The 20608-nt window shown below is 43.9% G+C and overlaps 1 protein-coding gene across 2 annotated transcripts in view; it reads left to right on the top strand.

Moving 5' to 3' along the window:
* The window catches only part of ADGRA1 (adhesion G protein-coupled receptor A1), a 553479-nt gene that overhangs the window by 476373 nt on the left and 56498 nt on the right, over nucleotides 1-20608 (top strand). For both annotated transcript variants that reach the window (XM_090057369.1, XM_090057370.1), the window contains one exon: nucleotides 16264-16409. In XM_090057369.1, coding sequence (XP_089913495.1) covers nucleotides 16264-16409 — 146 coding nt within the window. The remainder of the gene's footprint in view (nucleotides 1-16263; nucleotides 16410-20608) is intronic.

Raw genomic sequence — 20608 nt, 5'->3', positions numbered from 1 at the left:
TATTCTTTTAATTACAAATATTATATCTTCATTCTCTTATTATATTTCAGTTGATGATTCAGAAAATGTTACTATTACTCCTCTAAGCACTCATAATTTCTCAGCAGGCATACTAAAACACTAGAATATAAACTTCCTTCTTTTTGCATCATATAATATTATGTAAAATTTAATTGAGATACAATATCTTAATTGGAATAACTACCCAGGGAAGGCACAAAAAATTACCCATCATACTTTGCATTATTCCTGCCTGAGGAAAGCAAACAAAACAGGGAATTCTGTCCATTTTTTATGAAGCATTTATTGTCATTGCATGGGTGATATTAAAATAGTATTTGACCTATTGTTAGTATAGTTGGTTCTTATTGTGTAGGTGTGTTTTTAAATGTAATCTACTTTAATATAGTGGTAAAGTATTTTGGAACTTTGTAATGTGCCAATGAAGATTTTTAAGACTTACTAATGCATTCATTGGTAGTTACTATATTTACCCAAATCCAAGACTACTCTGAATTTAAGATGACTCCCCAATAATTAGGTTCTATACATAGTGGAAAAGCAGTAGCAGGGAGCCAGGTAGTGGGGAAGCAGGCAGTGAGAAGGTAGAAAAGGGGTAGGCAGTGGGGATGTGGTAAGAGGACAGGTGTTGGTAGGGTTTAAACAGCCTGCCCCTTGCCCCCCCACATTATCCCCTTTGCCACCTGTCCCCTCCACCCCTTTCTCCTTTCTGTCCCCACCATTGCTGCCCCCCTGCTGCTGGCCTGTTCTACGCTTGCACCACTAACACATGCAATCCCCTTTGTGCCTGCCTCAAAGCTTCTTCCCCCTGCAGCCTCTGCTCTGCCTCCACCTGTCCCCTCCCAGCACTTATCTTTCAGCTCCATCAGGGCTCCAGCCCCACTTCTGCCCAGTTGCTCTGCCTCCAGTCCGGTCCAGTAGCAGCAGCAGTGGCAGTAGCTCCAACCTGAACTCTGGGGCCCAGATATATTTTTATATGACTTTCAGAAACATTCATAAAGATTATGAGCTTCTTTAATGCAGTAAATGCATTTAAGGATGTATGTTATATGACTTTATTTTATATGACACAGTTGAATATTTAATTATTCCAAGACAAATATCTCTTAATATCTAGTCAGTTGCATAGTAATTAATCTCTGAGTTGCAGCAAATATAAACATAATTTATCATTTTCTTTATCCATAGTTAGCATTTCAAGGTAGAAGATTAGTTTGTAGGGCAGCCATGGCCTTGCAATTACATAATCACAAATGACCATCTGTTCATATAATCATTGTCTAGTTATTTACCTGCCAGTTTGCATGGTAACAGTGCACTATTAACAGTGATAATGAAAAATTGATTTAGCTAAATGAGTTAATAATTCTGTTACGAGTAATACATAAACTACAGGAATTTTTTAATAAAACACATTATCTACGGTAGTTATTGCTTGTCATGGTATTATGCCAAATCTTGGGCTGCTGGACAGCATAGACACATTATGCTGTTGGAGAAATCTAAGCAGAGGCCATGCACACATGTGTTCAGGGCCAGGTATCTCACCCACCTAGCACCAATCCCTGACAGTAAATTACATCAGTGCATCCTAGGCCCAATGTACACTGAATCTCTGATACAAGCTGACTGACAGCAGGAGACACTTCTGCAAAATCCAAGGTGGGGATCTTTCAACTTGTAGCACAGGTTGAACAAATATCCTCTCCCAGAAAATTGCCTCTGCACCTTCCTTGCCTGCTAATGGTACACCTTAAAAGTCACAGAGGGACCCCAGGTAGTACTTATCACTTCTGTGCTAACTCCGTGGGGATTACTGCTACAGAAGGATTTGAGGAACTAGTGCTGCCAGGGAAACACGTGGCTCCTTGCTTTCCCTACACCATGTCCCATGCCTCACAGATGGCATTCTCCTTGTCACATCCAGTCCACGCCACCCAGCTGGGCAGGCTACTAGCTCCTGCTTGTAGCTGGGCCACATTCAACTGTCATATCCGATTATTGTCCCCAAGTGGGACACACTCCGACTTGTGCCCTTCCACTGAGCTGTATTTGGCCATCACATCCAATTCACTCTATTATCCTATCTGATTCATTCTGCTGTCCTATGCATTTTGCTCATATCTGGTTCATGCCCCAACCAGGCGACCTTCTAACTCATATCCTCAGCTAGGCCATACTCCTTCACTCAGGCCACTCAATTCCTCTTGGGTCCATTAACTTCACTCAGAGTTCACAACCCTATTCAGACCTTCTCCCCTTCATGAAGATGTGTCTCTGATGTTCTCAGGCCTTCTCCCCTTCACATAGATCTGGCTCTGGCTTGCTCAGGCCTCTTCACATCCCTACATCCTGCCATGATCCAGATGGTCTTCCTTCTTGCCCCTCACTTTTCTGTTATGGTGAGCTCCTTTAGCCTTCCTCCTCCATGGGGTAACCCACAAGGCAGTGGGTGCTGAGGCTTTCTCATGCCCCATCCTCACCTTTCACTGTGGAATTTCCTGTGGCATTTCTTGGGGGCTGCTCTACCACAGGCAGTCCCACCATACCAACCAACTCATCAGATGTGGTTTTTGATCTTGCCTAGGACCAACATCAGGCCCACCTGGTCTTACTACCCTTCCTCATGGGCCTCCCTCCAAGATGTAGCCCCACTCCTGGTGTTTTTAAGCCCTGTTCTCCTGGTCTTAGGGATCCTTACGTGGACCCTCATTGACTAGTACTACTCCTCGGATGACTGCCACTCATCATCACATGAGCTATGATGGCCCTGGCCTCTATACGTCTCTGTTGTAGTCCCAATCCAGGGACCTTTGGCTTCCCTGAGGCCCTGGCTCCATTGCCAGGCCAGTTGAGATGCCAGGCTCTCTGCAGCATTGGCCACTTCTGCAGTGGTCTATTTCACACCTTTTTAGCCCAGATGGGCCCCTGCCCCACACAGGTCAGTCAGGGTCCTCACAGAGGACCAGTACAATTAGCCATCAGCCCTTCTCTATCCTAGGTCCTCCCTCCTGGGCCCTTGTTACAAATCTCTCTTCTCCCTGTGAGGCCAGAGGCCCCTTCAGCTCATATCAGCCCCACTCTATCGATACACTCTGACCTTGCACATGGTCCCATATGCTCTGGCCCTAGCAATCTGGGCCCACTTGATCAGTCTTTATAGGCTGATGACTTTGCCCTGCTCTCTGAGCTGGTCCAGTTATGCCTAGGCCTCAGTTTCCTCTACCCCTCTTTCCCAGGGCAAACCTGTTTTCTCCTGAGCTCTGGGAATACAGCCCTCTTTCCTTCCAGGCTGGCTTAGCTCTTCCCAGTCCTCACTATTCACCCTTTACCCTAGGGCTAGCCTCTGGTTTTCTCCCCAGATACCACCCACTCAGCCCTTTGCAAAGCTTATGGACCTCACTCCAGGTCCCTAGGAGCCTCCACCCCCCCAATAGTTCCTACCGTATCCAGCAGTCCTATCCAGTGGTACGTATGGCCGTCAGGAGCTGGTGTCTTCTCCCTAATCAGGGCTGCTACCTCAGCTCCTCCAGTGTTGCAGCCATTTTGTCTCTTAGCCTGGGCTTATGCCCTGTCTCAGCCCAAGATCCTGCTAGTCAGCTGCCCCTCAGCAGTCATGTGAGGCCTCCCCTAATTCACCCCATCTGTCCACCTCTGCATTTGCTGACTCCTCAATTGAATCGGCCTCATCTGCTGGGGCTCTGCAGTCTGCCTGGCTCTTTTAAAGTGGCCTGCCACAATGATAATACCCCATATCCTTCCTAAGTATTTTAGCAGGATGAGAGGGTGAAGAGAGTCTCATTCTTCTTTTTACAAGTATAGCCATTCACATAAATCTGTTATCCCAGTGCAGAACCTATTTGCATAGTTACATGTGACTCACATATCTGTCAAGTCTTCATAAGTAGGAGCCAAGATTTGGCTCATCTTCTGAAATATTTGTAACTTGATTGGAACTGAAACAGAAAAACACTGGCCCTTGTTAAACACTACAGTACAGAACTATCACATTTTCTTTCAAGTAGCATGTAGCTGCAAAGGATGATCCTAGTGTAAAACTATTGTAGGGGTGGGCAAAATATGGCCCATGGGCCAGATCTGCCCCATGAGGTCATTCTATCTGTTCCGTGGGGCCCCTAAAAAAATTTTGAAAGTTAAAATGTATCTGTCCTTAGTTCCTGTCAAAGATTACAGGACCCAGGGGCAGTAGGACCCAGGGGAAGCCCTGGAGAGCTCCTGCAACAGCAGGGGCCCCCCTGGCCCTAGCCCCGCCCCCCCCAGCTGGAAGCCCCAGCATGGGAAACTCAGGTAAAGGGGGGGGAGGGGAAGAGCAGGGGATGAGCTGGTGCTGAGCACCGGGGAAAAACGGCCCCTCCCTGTTCCATGGCCAGTGCTCCCTGCTGCAGCCACTCACAGCCTGTGCAGGGCTGTCCTAAGGAGGCACAGGCAGGCCCAGGTGGGCTGCCAGAGGCTGCAGTGTGGGGTGCCAGCCACGGGGCGGGCAAGGGGCTGTTTTGCCTATGCTCAGCACCAGCTTGTAACCCACCCCTGCTGCCAGCCTGGGCCCCGCACCAGCTTCAGGCTCGCCCATCCAGGGCTACGCTATGGCAGCAACAGCTGCAGTCCCCCTCTCCCTGCTGGTGTTTGCTGCTGCTGCCCAGCATGCAGCTCCCTCCTTTCCCTGCTGGTGCAGCCCAGCCCAGCTCCACAGACCCCTGCCAGGCTGTGCCCTGCTCTTGGCCACACCAGTGCTGGCCCTGGAACATTGGTTCCCAAGATGGTGACCATGGGGCAGGGCACTTGTCCAGGGGAAGGGCTACCTGTGCAGCCCTCGACAGCTTGCCACAACTTGGTAAGTGGCCCTCCATCTGAAATAATTGCCCATCCCTGAACTACTGTGTTAGTGTACTTTTTTAAAGGCCCTACATCATAATTTTTTAACTCAAAGTAGCATTAATGGAAGTTAATGTATATTCTGTACACAGCACAGCTGCTGTGTCTTTGGTGTCTCTCCAGTCTTTACAACTGAAATTTAAATTCAACCTTGAAATAGTAGAAAAGGCAGTAGAAATGCTGCAGTTTTAGTTTTACAATGCAGGGCTTGGTGGAAAATTCCCAATGCAAACAGTCTTTTCAAATGGAGTAAACCAGGAGTCACTGTTCAGAGAATCTTTAGCTCCATAGCTCCACTACTTTTCTTTACGCATAATCTCATTACAACTCTTTCACCCATGTGGAATAAATACCTGACTTCCTTTCAGTCTCTTCCTGATTAGCTGGCAGGTGTCTTTGAAGAATAATTGAGTTTAACCATAGCTCCTTCAGAGAACTGAGTGTCTCACAATGATTTTAGGGAGAAAGTTACATATGAGCAATGGCACAAGAACTGCTTGCTACTCTAGGTGACAGGTGTACCTTTTTATCCCCTTGAATGTCAACAATATGAACTAAAAAGTACCACTTACTTTCAGATTTATAGAAACAAATATTGTATCTGCTCTCCAGAAATCTAAACAGTCCTTTTAAAAAAGTGTATCTTTTTTCACTGAAGGCTTCTGTATGCTTCCTTCACCTAATTGCCTAGCTGATACTCTGTGCACAATTTGTTAGAAAAGAACAAAAAAAGGGAAAGTAGTGGTGGTGAAGCGTGGTCCAGTTATTGAGGTACTAACCTCAGACATGTGTGATTTGATTTCTGTTTCCTCCCTGACTGTAGATTTCCTGTAGAGCCTTAGGTTACCTTGGGCTAGATTCACAAAGCTTTTGAGGTCCTGATTGTTGCCATGTTGAACCTTGTCAATGGTAGATCTGGAGAGGATGGGGCTCAGTGTGAACCATCTGCATCCTACCCACCTGTGTCTGTTCATGTGCTTTAGTTCACCTAGGAAGCTGATCTGGACTTGTCCTGGTTCCCACACTTAAGTACTCTGTCTCCATCAGGTGAGTCTAGAGCATTTTTAAGGGTGAACTACTGCCTCTAGAGCGTGTCAGAACATCAGGTGAAGTGAACTAAAGTTTATGAAAGCTTATCTTCTCTATATAGATTAGTTAGTTAGTCTGTAAGGTACATGTCTACCCTGCCTTCTGCCTGACTTCACAGACTAGCACAGCTAACTACTTCTCTTATGTCAGAACACTCAGGTAGGTGGGACATGTTCAGTTCAGTCCTCCCTAAGACTCACTACTGATGTGGTATAGACATGCCTTTAGGGTATCTGACTCCCCGAGTGAAATCCACAGCCTTAAGTATGTCATATAACTTCCATTTACAATACTGAGATTAAGCTATGTGATTCTGGGCATGTTTTCACAAGACACTTTACAAGAGATTAGAGCAAATTACTGCACAGTAGGCAACACCGTCTACACATGCAGATGCTTCCTGCACAGTAATTTGCTTTAATCATGAGTAAATTTACTGCCTGTAAATACAAGTAGCAAATTTACTACAGATTACTTACTGTAGAGAGCCAACCTGGAGCAAACTTTTTCCTGGTCAGCTTGGCAGCAGGGGATGGGAGATTGTTCCCTGCCCCTGAGAGCTGCCTGCCCCCACTTCCCTATCATGACCATGGAGTGGGGACTGGGGAGATTGTTCCAAGCCACAGCTCCACAGTTGCAGAGCAGGGGGTGGGAATAGGCTGGGAGCTAGTTCCCAATCCAGCTTTGTGATCATAGAGCTGGACAGGGAACACGCTCCCTGGCCCCTGCCCCATGATTGGAGAGTGGGAACTGGGAACTGTTCCAGTCAGGGGCAGGTCAGAGCCCTGTGCCCCAATCAAACAAAAAGCTACAGAGGAACAGCAGTGAACTCCAGTTAGGCGGGGGCCCCACCGACGGTTGCTACCTGGCCCACCAGTGAATTGGGGCAGGCGGATGGGACCTGCTCGATTTCTGCCACTCTTTCCAAGACTCCTGTCCCTACCTGGGCTCTCATGGTGGAGCCCATCCTGGTAGTAGACAGCCCTCTGGGGGCAAGGAGCAATCTCTCAGCTGCCACCAGGAGACAGCTGTCTCCTGCTCCTGTGCTCCCTTCCAGCCCCTGGTCTAGCACCAAGGGGGAGCCTAGAGCTCCCCCTGGCAGCTGCAGAGGGTCAGTGCAGGATCAGAGAGGGGAGAAGCAATCTTCTGCCAGGAGCAGCAGATTTGGTCCCACATCCCTGTACAGGTAGATGACTGCCTGGGTTTGGGTTACTTTAGAGTAAATTTTCATGGATTTACTGTAGAGTAAATGTACGTCAGAGTAAATGCACATGTAGATGCACTCTCTGAATAGGATTCATAGCAGTAAAGAACACTGAGAAAGGAGCAGCCTAAGCTGGCTCTTTAAAATGCTGAAGATAGCAGTGCATCTTAAGTCCCATCCTTCTCATGACTATAGGTGCCTAAATTCTGGGCTGCATGGAGGCACTTATGTCAGATCAGGACTCAGAACCTGAAACACCCTGCTTCTGTCTTTTCAGAGAGAAAGCAGGGATTAGTCCTTTATTTTCCTGCCTCTCTCATACAGTGACTCTGTGGTTATAGTACTCATCTAGAGTTTAGGAGACCTTGGTTCTCTTCAGCCTGTGGGAGTTCTGACCTATATCTCTCACCTCCTCTGAGGGTGCTTTCAGCAGCCAATGATTAACTATTCTGTGGGGGATAGAGGTGCACTCTACTCCTCATTTTCAAGCTGGACCATTTTGAAAGAATTCAAGTTTCAATAGGCCAGAAGAAGGGAACAAAAGAGAGAAAGCATAGCTAGCCTATAGTTGGAAGTAGGGAGTCCTACATGCTGTCTCCTGCTCCAAGAATTGTTTTTGTATTTTATCCAATGACTCTTTTATATAAAATATATAAGCAGACCTTGGGACAGGGATCAGAACTCAGATCTCTCCCTTTCCAACTTCCTGCCCTAGTCACTAGGCTCTTGAATTATTTTTTTCCAAAGTAGCTTAGCTTCAACATGAAGAGGAGTAGGAGCCCCACCAGCAGTGAACAGCCTATAGCTCTCAGAGGATGAAACAGAACCCAGATCTCCAAAATGCTGGGTGAGTGCTTCAACCACTGAACTACAGTAGAAAGGGAGAACAGCACTGCCTCCTTCTCTGGTTGTGTTTCTGAAAGCGAATGGCCATAATTGCTGTGTGGAAAATTCAGTCCTGTGGATATATGTGAGGAATGATCTAACCATAGTGACCAGATTGGGCCCCTCTGAGACTTGTGCAGAGGAGTACTTGGTTTGAGGATACTGAGCAGTGTGAGACAGGTGCCAGGCTGATCATTCTTGTCAAGATACAGGCATCCTAGACATGTGCTCAAGCTGAACTTTAAACATTTAAGAAAATGTACTGAAAAAAATCGTAGGCCATTATAAACCTTACGTGTCTATAGGGTTGGGTGAGTAAGTCTAAATGTAAGTCCGTGGTGTTCCATTGTGACACTCAAGTACTTGTCTGGATCTGGGCCTATATGTCCCTAAATTCTCCATCTATAAAATGGCACACATGAATAATTTGAGGATAAATATGGGGGTGGGGTGGGGAAGGTTTGCAACTCTCAGGTAGTATATTGATGAAATCCTAATATAAGTACCTAAAGGCGCTATACACATTATGTTTATGCCACAATTAACACATTAATTGCAGCATAAATGGTAAGGGTGCTCCCCCGTCCACCGACAAGTAGGAAGGGCCTGGTTGGAATCATAGAAAGTTAGGGTTGGAAGGATCCTCGAGAGGTCATCTAATCCCAACCCCCTGCTTAAAGCAAGACCATCCCCAACTAGATCATCCCAGCCACACCTTTGTCTAGGCAGGTCTTAAAAACCTCCAAAATGGAGAATCCACAACCTCTCTGGGTAACCTGTTCCAGTGTTTTACTACCCTTCTAGTGAGAAAAGTCTTCCTGATATCTAACTTAAACTTCCCTTGCTGCAACTTGAAATAGTTGCTCCTTGTTCCGTCATCTGCCACCACTGAGAACAGTTTAGCTCCATCCTCTTTTGACCCCCTACTTCAGGTAGTTGAAGGCTGCTATTAAGACCCCTCTCAGTCTCCTCTTCTCTAGACTAAACAAACCTAGTTCCCTTAGTCTTTCCTCATAAGTCATGTTCCCCAGCCCCCCACCCCTCACCATTTTTGTAGCCCTCTGCTGGACTCTCTCCAATTTGTCTCCATCATTTCTGTAGTGGGGCACTACTACACAGTACTCCAGATGTGGCCTCACCAGTGCTGAATAAAGGGGAATAATCACTTTCCTTGACCTACTGGGAACATTCCTACTGATGCATCCCAGTATGCTGTTAGCCTTCTTGGCAACAAGGGCACACTGCTGGCTCATTGTCAGCTTATTGTGCACTGTAACCCTCATGTCCTTTTCTGCAGATCTGCTGCCCAGCCAGTCAGCCCCAGGCCTGTACAGGTGCATGGGATTGTTCCATCCTAAGTGCAGGACTTTGCACTTGTCCTTGTTGAAACTCATGAGATTTCTTTTGGCCCAATCCTCCAATTTGTCTAGGTCCCTCTGAATTCTAGCCCTACCCTCCAGCATATCTACTATTCCCCCCATCTTGGTCTCATCTGCGAACTTGCTGAGGGTGTACTCTTTGCCATCTTCTAAGTCATTGATGAAGACATTGAACAAAACTGGCCCCAGGACTGACTCCTGGGGCACTCTACTCAACTGATAATTCAAAAATTATACTCCTGCCATGTACATGTGGCAGCCATGGCAGGAGGTACAGTTGTCAGGATTGCAGATAATATCCATGGAGCTTTTCAGAAAAGATGTGCTAGGGGCCTAATACAGATAGATCCATTAGGCTCTTCATTTCACTGAAAGCACGTTCCTACCTGTACAGGCTTTTAAAACTGTCTTCATGGCCACCTCTAAGTGAATAAAAGTGAATAACCGGAATATGACTGCATTTTTGTAAAAAAGGGATATTGACAAATAACAAAAACAAAAAAGGGCAACTTAAGGCTGCCCAAGCGAGCGTTACAGACCAGCATGTTATGTAGAGTTATACAAGTATTTATTCTGATGATCAATAAGAGCCTACTCATTACCGTAGCAACTGCAAAATCACATGGCACTTATGTTACCTCTACAATACCAAACACATTTTAAAGGAGAAGATGCATACCGCATACTCCGTAATTATTGCTTTAAAAAATTGCATTTTGCTTTTCAATAAAATGATGCATGTTTCCAGTAATGCAGTTCCAGCAACATATAGTATTTGGAAAGACCATGGAATTATTATGGAAACAAGAATATTATAGTTTTGGCAAATGCACTTATTAGATAACATAAAATTACTGGCTATACCTTAAACAGATGGCTCTAACTGGTCTCCCAGTATATAATGGTCCATAGCAGAAAATATTCTCTTTAATAAGCATCTTCATCCTAATTTCCAATTTTTCCAATTTTTATCCTTTTTTTAATAAAGAAGAAAGGGTTTCTCTCAAAAGTGTGCATGTTATCTGTGTACTTTGCTGAAATTGAGCTCCACTTCTGGTACTGCCATATTTTCACATTTTAGCTATATTTTAATGTGTTTATTACCAATTTATTTATTTAAAATGTTGCTCAAATATATAAATGTACACAAATACATAAATAACCCCATTCAGTAACTTACACCTAACCCTTTCCAACTTTCAGTACCCACCATGACAATTAAACCCCATATCCTGTATCTGGATTTGCGGGAGGGTACCCTTACAAATACTTGGAACTATACCAGTAACAGGTATGACAAATATTTCTATGCTAAGGGATACATATTTAAAAACAAAATTTGATCAAATAATCCAGTATTTGGAATGGAAGTTTGGGCATAAAAATGACCAGTAGGGAAAGGAAAGCAAACTAGTTCCATTTGACTTAAATATAAGTGCCAATCCAACCTACACTTCTAGCATATATATTGTGGAGTTCTGGAGCTGCCATCATCCTTCAGCTCCAGCAGTCATTCAGGGCCTGAAAATATGCTGTCCACTGCTAAACACAGGGAAAAAAAACAGTAGACTTTTTCAGAGGCTTATTGTTTTAAGAGATTACACAACATGTAATCCCTTAAAATGATAGTTGATGATAGTTTTTGTTAGCATATTTTCTCCGATGTAACTGGAAGCACTAAAGATGGGCATGATGTGAAGAAAAGTCATGTGGGTAGGACATAGCTTAGGTATTGTATTTTGCCCCCCTGTTCATCTGTTTCCTTGATAATGATATGGTTGCTATTAACACTTTATTATACTATTTTATTAAGCACCGTATTAATTCATTTTGTTGGCTTTATCTGTTGGCATGTCAGTAGGCAATGGAGTGAATTTTATCATGCCTATATGTTATTTGAGCTTCACACATCAGTGCACACTCACACCAAAGTCATTCCTCCTACTAATGCATTTTATGAAAACTTTGATATAATCCTTTTGAGTAATCATATAATACACTATCGAAATGCTATGCTGAAATGTCTGGAACGACATCTTTAACTGGGTCCTTAATATTTTCCTGATTCTTCATCCCATTCTTTCCCACGTAAATTCTTCCCTCCCTCTTGAACGCATAGTAATATTCGCTGTGTCTCAGCAAAATCGCTGCAAGCTTCACATAAACTGAACCTAGACAACACTAGCCACTGAACTGGCAACATCTGCCAGCTGATGGTACACAGTTGTCTCATTCTCTTATTTCTGCTTTTCTAACCGTCAAGTGACAGCCTCTACAAAGATAGTAACCCCTGTCTATTGTGTCAGAATAGTCTGAAAACATTTAAAGGGTCTGTCTCTTAACAAATATTTACTACCTATCTACAAGGATTATAGTGCATTATTAAATAGAAACAAAATTCATGGTTTTTTTTTACTTTTCCTATCAATTATTTTGTTTCAGTTTGAGCAAAAATGGAACTCTAGTTTAGAGAAATCATTGCAATAGATCTGTGTTAGTTTTATTCAGCAATTCTCTGTATTCCTTAAACATCTATATGCTTTTCAATTATAGCAATATTTTACTTGTCACTGCAAAATGTCAGGTTATTGCTTCAAAGGTAACCTCATTTTATATAATCAGATGGAAAATTAACTAATATAATAGAGCACGGGATATTAGATAAAAGTCCAATTACTGTTTCTATAGTAATGAATAACAATTACTAATGTAACACAGATGTTAGCATCTAAGCATTGTCAGTCTTTTTACCTAATTTTAATGTTATACATAACAGTTGATTGGAAACATCAGAACAACTGTACTAACAGTTTAACATTTTTTGGTTTATTTTTCTCTATAAAGTGGTTTTTGAAGGATGACATTCTTCTTCATCCCTTTTAAAATGGCCTAGCTAAGATTGCATGTTCCTTAAAGGACACCTGAAAATAATCTTAGTATGTTTGAAAAGCTAGGTTTTGATACTAGGCTATTAACTGGTCAGTTTAGCAGCTTTATAAATCGAGAGGGAACTAAAATGTGCTACTGAACTGATCCTATGCAATATACTAAAATGTAGTTATGGTAATAGCTAAATAGTGACAGGTCTCCCTGTGGCAGAGCACAGGGTGTGCCTGTAGCTTTAAGGGGTCTGAGCAGGCAGCAAGCAGCCTGCAGGTGAGAGTGGATCCAATCAGGCCATCACATGTTAGGCAGGAGGTTGCCTGATTGGTGGAGAGGGTGGGAGCCTGGGTATAAGACTAGGCCCCAAGAGAAGAACTGACAGTTGCTGCAGGAATCAAAGGAACAGCATCATGCAGCCAGAGATCTGTTGCTCCCACAACAGCTTGAAGGAAATGGAGGAGGTCCCTAGTCCTGGGGTATGATCTTAAACTGTACCCTGTTGGGGAGGATGGTGTGGTGGGCTGCCTGTCACAGGTCAGTCTCCAGGAAATGCCACCCCTGTGCCTCCCCAGTGAAAGGAGTGGATGGGGTGCTAGAAATCCTCAGCCCCTGCTGCCTTGCGGGTGACCCTGGGGGGGGGAAATGTAGGGGAGCACTTCCCACCAGAAAAGCACAGGGCTAGCAGCCCAGTGAAGGACAGGGTAGAAGCCCAGTGAGGGAATCAGGTGTTAAGGCCCTAGTGAAGGGTAGGGTATTGAAGGCCCAATTAGATGGTATGGAAACAAGCCCCAGTGAGGGAGGCATGAGTCTAAGGTAGGTCTGAGTTTGCCTGTGGCCAAGTCTGGACTAGATGATTCATAGATTCATAGATTCATAGATTCATAGATGCTAGGGTCGGAAGGGACCTCAATAGATCATCGAGTCCGACCCCCTGCATAAGCAGGAAAGAGTGCTGGGCCTACATTACCCCAGCTAGATACACATCCAACCTTCTCTTGAATACCCCCAGGGTAGGGGAGAGCACCACCTCCCTTGGGAGCCCGTTCCAGAGCTTGGCCACTCGAACTGTGAAGAAGTTCCTCCTAATATCTAATCTAAATCTGCTCTCCTCCAGCTTGTGGCCATTATTTCTTGTAACCCCCGGGGGCGCCTTGGTGAATAAATACTCACCAATTCCCTTCTGTGCCCCCCTGACGAACTTATAGGCAGCCACCAGGTCGCCTCTCAACCTTCTCTTGCGGAGGCTGAAAAGGTCCAGTTTCTCTAATCTCTCCTCATAGGGCTTGGCCTGCAGGCCCTTAACCATACGAGTGGCCCTTCTCTGGACCCTCTCCAGGTTATCCGCATCTTTCTTGAAGTGCGGCGCCCAGAATTGCACGCAGTACTCCAGCTGCGGTCTGACCAGCGCCCGATAGAGGGGAAGTATCACCTCCTTGGACTTATTTGTCATGCATCTGCTGATGCACGATAAAGTGCCATTGGCTTTTCTGATGGTTTCATCACACTGCCGACTCATGTTCATCTTGGAGTCTACTAGGACTCCAAGATCCCTTTCCACTTCCGTGCCACCCAGCAGGTCATTTCCTAGGCTGTAGGTGTGCTGGACATTTTTCCTCCCTAGATGCAGCACTTTGCATTTCTCCTTGTTGAACTGCATTCTGTTGTTTTCTGCCCACTTGTCTAACCTGTCCAGGTCTGCTTGCAGCTGTTCCCTGCCCTCCGGCGTGTCCACTTCGCCCCATAGCTTAGTGTCATCTGCAAACTTGGACAGAGTACATTTCACCCCCTCGTCCAAGTCGCTGATGAAGACATTAAAGAGTATCGGTCCAAGCACTGAGCCCTGCGGGACCCCACTGCCCACACTCTTCCAGGTCGAAACCGACCCATCCACCACAACTCTCTGGGTGCGACCCTCCAGCCAATTCTCCACCCACCGGACTGTGCAGTCATCCAAGTCACAGCCCCTTAACTTGTTCACCAGTATGGGGTGGGATACCGTGTCAAAGGCCTTCCTGAAGTCCAAGTATACGACATCCACCCCTCCTCCTGCGTCGAGGCGTTTTGTGACCTGGTCATAAAAAGAGACTAGATTGGTCAGGCACGATCTACCTGCCACGAACCCGTGCTGGTTTCCCCTCAGCATAATTTGTCCTGCCAGGCTCTCACAAATGTGAGCCTTGATGATTTTCTCAAAGATTTTGCCAAGGATGGAGGTGAGACTGACTGGCCTATAGTTACCCGGGTCCTCCTTCCTCCCCTTCTTGAAAATGGGAACCACATTGGCCCTTTTCCAGTCCTCCGGGACTTGACCCGTGCGCCACGAGCGTTGAAATATTGCCGCCAGTGGCTCTGCAATGATGTCGGCCAGTGCCTTCAGTACCCTCGGATGGAGCTCATCCGGGCCTGCCGACTTAAAGGCATCCAGTTCCTCCAAGTGACCCTGCACCACCTCAGGGTCCACGCATGGAAGTCTGGTGCCTTGCTGCTGCCTCCCTACACTCCCAGTGAGAGACTTGTCATGCCTCTCACTTAGGAACACTGAGGCGAAGAACTCGTTGAGGAGTTCAGCCTTGTCCCCTCTGTCCGTCACCAATTGTTTCTGCCCATTTAGCAGGGGTCCTATTCCTCCCTGGGCCTTCCTTTTACTCCCTATATATCTAAAAAACAATTTCTTATTGTCTTTTACTTGGGTTGCCATCCTCAGCTCCATGGTAGCTTTGGCCTGTCTAACTGCCTCCCTACAAGCACGAGCAGAAGAGGTATATTCCTCTTTGGTGATCTCTCCCTGTTTCCACTTTTTATGTGCTCCCCTTTTGGCCCTTAGTCTCCCCAGGATTTCTCTGGTCAGCCAGGGAAGCCTCCTGGCCCCTTTCCCTCTTTTACCTCGCACGGGGATCGTCTCGCTTTGTGCGAGAAGGATAGCTTCCTTAAGGCACAGCCACCCTTCTTGGGCTCCCATCGTTTCAAAACTACTGCTCTGCAGTGCATCCTTCACTAATCGCCTGAGTTTGCTGAAATCAGCTTTCCTAAAGTCCAGCACGTTCACCCTACTGGTTACCTTACCCACTCGACGCCTTATGTTGAATTGTACTTTTAGGTGATCACTGTCCCCCAGATGGCTACCGATCTGTAGGTCCCCTACTATGTCATCCCCCATTGCCAATACCAGATCCAGTAAGGCATTCCCCCTAGTGGGACCATGTACCTCCTGCGTCAGGTGGAGGTCCTGTACACAGGTTAGAAACCTGCGTGAGCGGTGGGACTTTGCTGTCTGTGTCTCCCAGCAGAGGCCTAATGCAGCCCAGCTAAGGGGCCAGGTGTGTATTGGTGGATGTGGATGCCATCTGCGAGGCATGGGACACAATATAAAGAGAAGTTCCAAGCCATGTGTTCTGCCTTTGGCATCAGGGCAATTAAATGGTCAGCCTCCCACCTAGGAACATCTTTAGTTACAACAAAGGCATGGCAGGCAAGGTAGGTGGGCGAGCCAACATGCAGGCCAGTCCTGGGATGGTCCACTTGTTACACTTCTGCTAACAACATTTAAAAAGTTAAGTAAAACTTCCCATGAACTTAAATTCAGACATGTTGTACCATATTCTCAGAAAGCAAGTATTTTGTATTCTTGATCTCATAACATCCTACTTGATATCACAGATATTACCAATTATAATTTAGTCATTGGTTTTAAGTAAGAGATGCCACCTGCTTTTTAAATCATTTTCATTCTCTTGCACTGATTAGAAGTAACCAGAGAGATGCAAAAATGTTGAGGCAATCAAAAATCCAGTTCATTTAGAATAAAATAATTCTGTTTTATTTGTACATTTGTACAATAGGCTTGCATCATTAAAGTCTTGTGTTATAGCTTATTTGCTGATTTATGTAACTGTCACCCTCCTGTTTTAGGTTGGTGTAGTACTGCATTATTCTACACTCTCCACTATGTTATGGCTTGGAGTAACTGCAAGGAATATTTATAAGCAAGTCACAAAAAAAACACAGCCATGCCCAAACAGTGACCAGCCTTCTTACCCAAAACAGCCATTGCTCAGGTATGGACTAATAGCATTTAAAATTCTAAACTGTTAAATGTCTGTTTTGTGTTTGCTCAGTGCTTTTGTGGTGCAAGCTATGAGTAAAATCACTGAAAACCTTAATTTGTAAAAGTTCTGGAGAAATGTATGCTTAAAAAGTGGAAAAAGCTGAAAATGTATTGTAGTTTGGCAGTTAATTTCACTCAGAATATTTTCACATACATAAAGTATGTCTAGTTCATTTGTATACATTTTTATACTGAATTGTACCTCTTTTAAAGCATTATTCAGTGGTTCATAATAAACTTCCCTTTACCCTCATGCTATAGATCTCACTCAAGCTCTTCCTTATTCATGTCAGTCCCTCTCCACACTTCACACCAAAGACCTTTCCCACTTGTGCCACCTGTCAAGATGCTGGATGGAACAGGCCAGCTGGAAAGAATTCTGCCAGGTTTATGGGAGCTGTAGTCTCATGAGAGTCCTTACCAGGAGGGCATACTTTCATGAGAATTCAGTTCAAAATAATTATTTTATAGAAACATACCCCAAAGACTGTTTTTACTAGGGACATAAAAGTTGTATTCACAGCTCTTATAGGCTGTGATGTTATGTAATCCTGCTCTATCCTATTAAATTATATAGAAATATGTACTGTATATATGTTCATAGAAAGATTTGTGTTTTACTATCCAGGCCCCATTGAATGAAATTTTTATTCCATTATTAGTTTTTTACCTTTTAGAACACTTTCTTTCCAAAGAAGAAATTGATTACAATTCACATAAAATTTGTACAGTGGAGAAGGGAAGGGTTATATTGAATGTTAGCCTTGTGCTAGATGTAAACAAAGGAAAATGTTTTTACTGAGAGAGCCTGAGATTGCTAATCCATGATTTACTATACCATTCTTCACAGATGTGAATTTTAGTCATTCAGTTACTAGCTCATGGCAAAATGAATAATTGCCAATTTTCAAATGCTGCAGTGTAGTTATTAAGGTAGAAAATTGTTTCAGGTTACATAGACCCCATGTGCTGAATGTTCTTCAGATTCAAATCATGTTAGAGTTGGAGGAAAACAACAGACAATCAAGTTACAAAAAAGATTACTTTAATTAGATCCCTTGTTGTAACAGTCATGTTGAGATTCCCAGCCACTGGAAATAAATAGTAGATATTTTAAACTTTGTAAGAGAAATGGTAGAGCTTTTAGCTGTAAGAGAACATGAAAATAATTGTTTAATGGCTCAGTAAAATGATTCTACAGTTAGCTTTCTTATTTCAGGGTGCTGTCTGTCCTAGAGACACAACCACTGAAATGTTTAATATGATTCTGTAATGGCTTCAAACTAACAAAGGATCCATTTCATTGCATGTAGAAAATGGACATATTATGCTGAAAATTAAAAACTCCCATGAGCAAGGGAATGCCCAAACTCCCAGTTAGTAATTGCTGTTCTTTTAGAAGGATATTGATCATTTTTGTGGCCATCTTTATCTTTGCAGTTTTTAATAGTTAATTCCAAAGTACCTATAGCTGTAATATTTCCATAAAATCCTTTGAGATATTTAATTTAGTATATTTATTAATAAGAACTTGGCTTTCACCAGCTAATGTTATTTTGTTGCACCTGAAATCTGACTAGGTGCCCCAAATATGTGTGCATGAAATGCTATCACAGAAGTAAAGGATAATATTGTGATCTTGTTGGGGCCATTTTATTTGAAAATCTATGTTCACAGCCACAGAGGCTGTGCGTGCACAATAAGAGGCTGAGTTAAGGCCCTTTTACATGTCAAGAAAATATGTAAAAGGTACATGATGTGGACTGCAGAGGCAATTTAAAAACGAGGGACATTTATAGAAGTGCTTCAGGCGGGCGTGGTGGGGAGGGAAGGCGCTTTAATTAGCATGCTTCTGAGATCTGCACTAATTAAAGTGCCTGGAGTATTATGTGTATCATCATTCCTGTGCTGAACAATCTTTAGTTAAAGTATCTCCACCACCATTTTTCAGTGCAGGAAGGCTGATACATGTGACACTTGGGTCTGCTGGAGCAAGGTAATTACCGTGCCCCTGCAGACCAGCTAATTGAGTCCAGCAGACCAGCAGCCTCCCTGCATGCGTATAGGAACCCAAGGCAGTTAACTTGGTTTCAGTAACTCATGTTTATAACTCTAGTTGGCTGGTACTTCTGTTTTTGTTGAATATATCTATTATGTGCGCCATTTATTGTTTTCCATCCACTATTTCTCATGGTAAGTTGAATGTATAAAGGGATATAGTTAGCTGTCTTAGTCTGAAGTTAGACAAAAGACAGGTAGATGTGCACTTTATAAACTAAATAATGAAATAAGCTGTGTTTGAGATAGCATGTGCCACTCTTGTTCAGTTAGTCTGTAAGGTACAAATCTACCCTGCCTTCTGTCTGAATTTGTAAGATCAACTCACTTTGCAGTTGTTGTGTGCATGCTGTATTTACTACTATTCCAACTGGTTTGAAAAGTGAATGAAGTACATCAAAACATGTATTTGATTCATTTTAAATTTCTTGTTAATTCTGTGCCAGAGTTATTGTCTAATTTCCTCCAGTAGTATCCTCTGGTGAATCACAACAGATATCTTTGTCTCCTACAACAAGAGCATACTAGGGGGATATGAGTGTTCATCCATATGCAAACCAGAACGCCAGTCTTCATTGAATTTTGTGCAATGAAACATGCAATCTTAACACTACATGATGCCACTCCTGCACATAATTTGATGTGCTTCAGAATTATTAGAGCTACAGATATGTATCTCTCTGTGTGATTTTTAAGCAAAATGTGCTAATGCTGACTACTGGTTCACCTGGATTCAAATTTTGTAAACAAAAACACAAGGGACGCAAATGGAGAAGATTCAAGTGACAAACTCTACTCAGTCTTTCTCTCCTTCTATTGTCTGCCCTTGGGTTTTGGCACCTGGAGTCGTCACAGGGCTACATATGCATGGCATCAGGGTTTGCAAACAGTGTATCTGTGAGCTTCAGCTATATTCCCTTGGTGTGCATGGTACATCTTAGAGAGAACTGCAGGAGAGGTTCAGTAAGCTCTATTAGAATAATTCCCTTGTGTGTGGGAAGACCAAAATTAGACTACTATAAACTGGGTTAATGCATCTGAAAATGTGGGTAGAAACATATATAATTCTATTTACATGCCATAACTTGTATTCAGATATATAGAAAAATTATGCAATTAGAAACTTGCAAAATCGGTTTTAGTTTAGATTAAATGAGGACCCCTGCAGTAATATCCTACCCATACATGTGATTGTATTCAAATAAGCTTTGGTCAGTTTTGTTTATTATTGTAATCAGGCCCTGCTATTGGGGCATTGATGTGATTGTGAAAATGTACTGCAAGGTCACTGCAAGAGTATTGGCTCATTTTCTCTGACAGAAAAACACATGCTAGTGACTCCCTGTTGGTCCACCAAAGGAAAGTTTAGCTAATCTTCTAAGCATGCTGCAAAGCCTATTTTTTTCCTTTGTTTTTAAGAGTGCTTGAAGAAGTGTGGGCTGAAATAGGTTTATTTAATGGCAGTCCTATATGTAGTAAAGTTTTAAATTATGGGATAACTGTCAAAAGTGGTGGATTTGCACCTAGAGCTGTAGTTAAAAAAATATAAATAAATAAATAAAATAGTGCTGGAAACCCCTATTTGCAGTGCAAGTATTTGGGTTCCCTTTACTGTAAGGTCTGAGGGAAAATGTGGGAATAATTTGAAAGGAAATGGGTCAACTGATGACCTCCTCACTCCCTTATTCACATGTTCAGTTAATGCTCCTCAATAAACTCTGGTGCAGTTTAGTTAGCTGCTCCTGCTCAGTGTCTTGACGTGTTTCCAGGTCCGGAGTATTTTGAGCTGGGGCAGAGCAGCCCTGGCTTGGCAGCAGACTTGGGGTGGCGGGGTCAGCCCAAGGGTTTGGGTTGCAGCGTCAGGTGGTAGAGGGGCTGGCTGACCATGTGGCTAGTCAGCAGGTAGGGGTCTGGCCCCCTGCTGCCTGGCCTGACTGGGCACAATTTATACCTCATCATTTACACATGCATTTAGGCAAAGTTATTTTCACCACTGTAAGATAGTACTGCTCCTGACAACACTGTCTTACAGCAGCAAAAATTATTTTGCTGCAGTGTAATAGCGTTGCACGTGTGGACTGTGACACTTTA

Source organism: Crocodylus siamensis, chromosome 7, assembly GCF_052110815.1.
Source record: "Crocodylus siamensis isolate JL-2025a chromosome 7, ASM5211081v1, whole genome shotgun sequence".
NCBI lineage: Eukaryota > Metazoa > Chordata > Crocodylia > Crocodylidae > Crocodylus > Crocodylus siamensis.
This window is presented reverse-complemented; position numbering and strand designations above follow the sequence as displayed.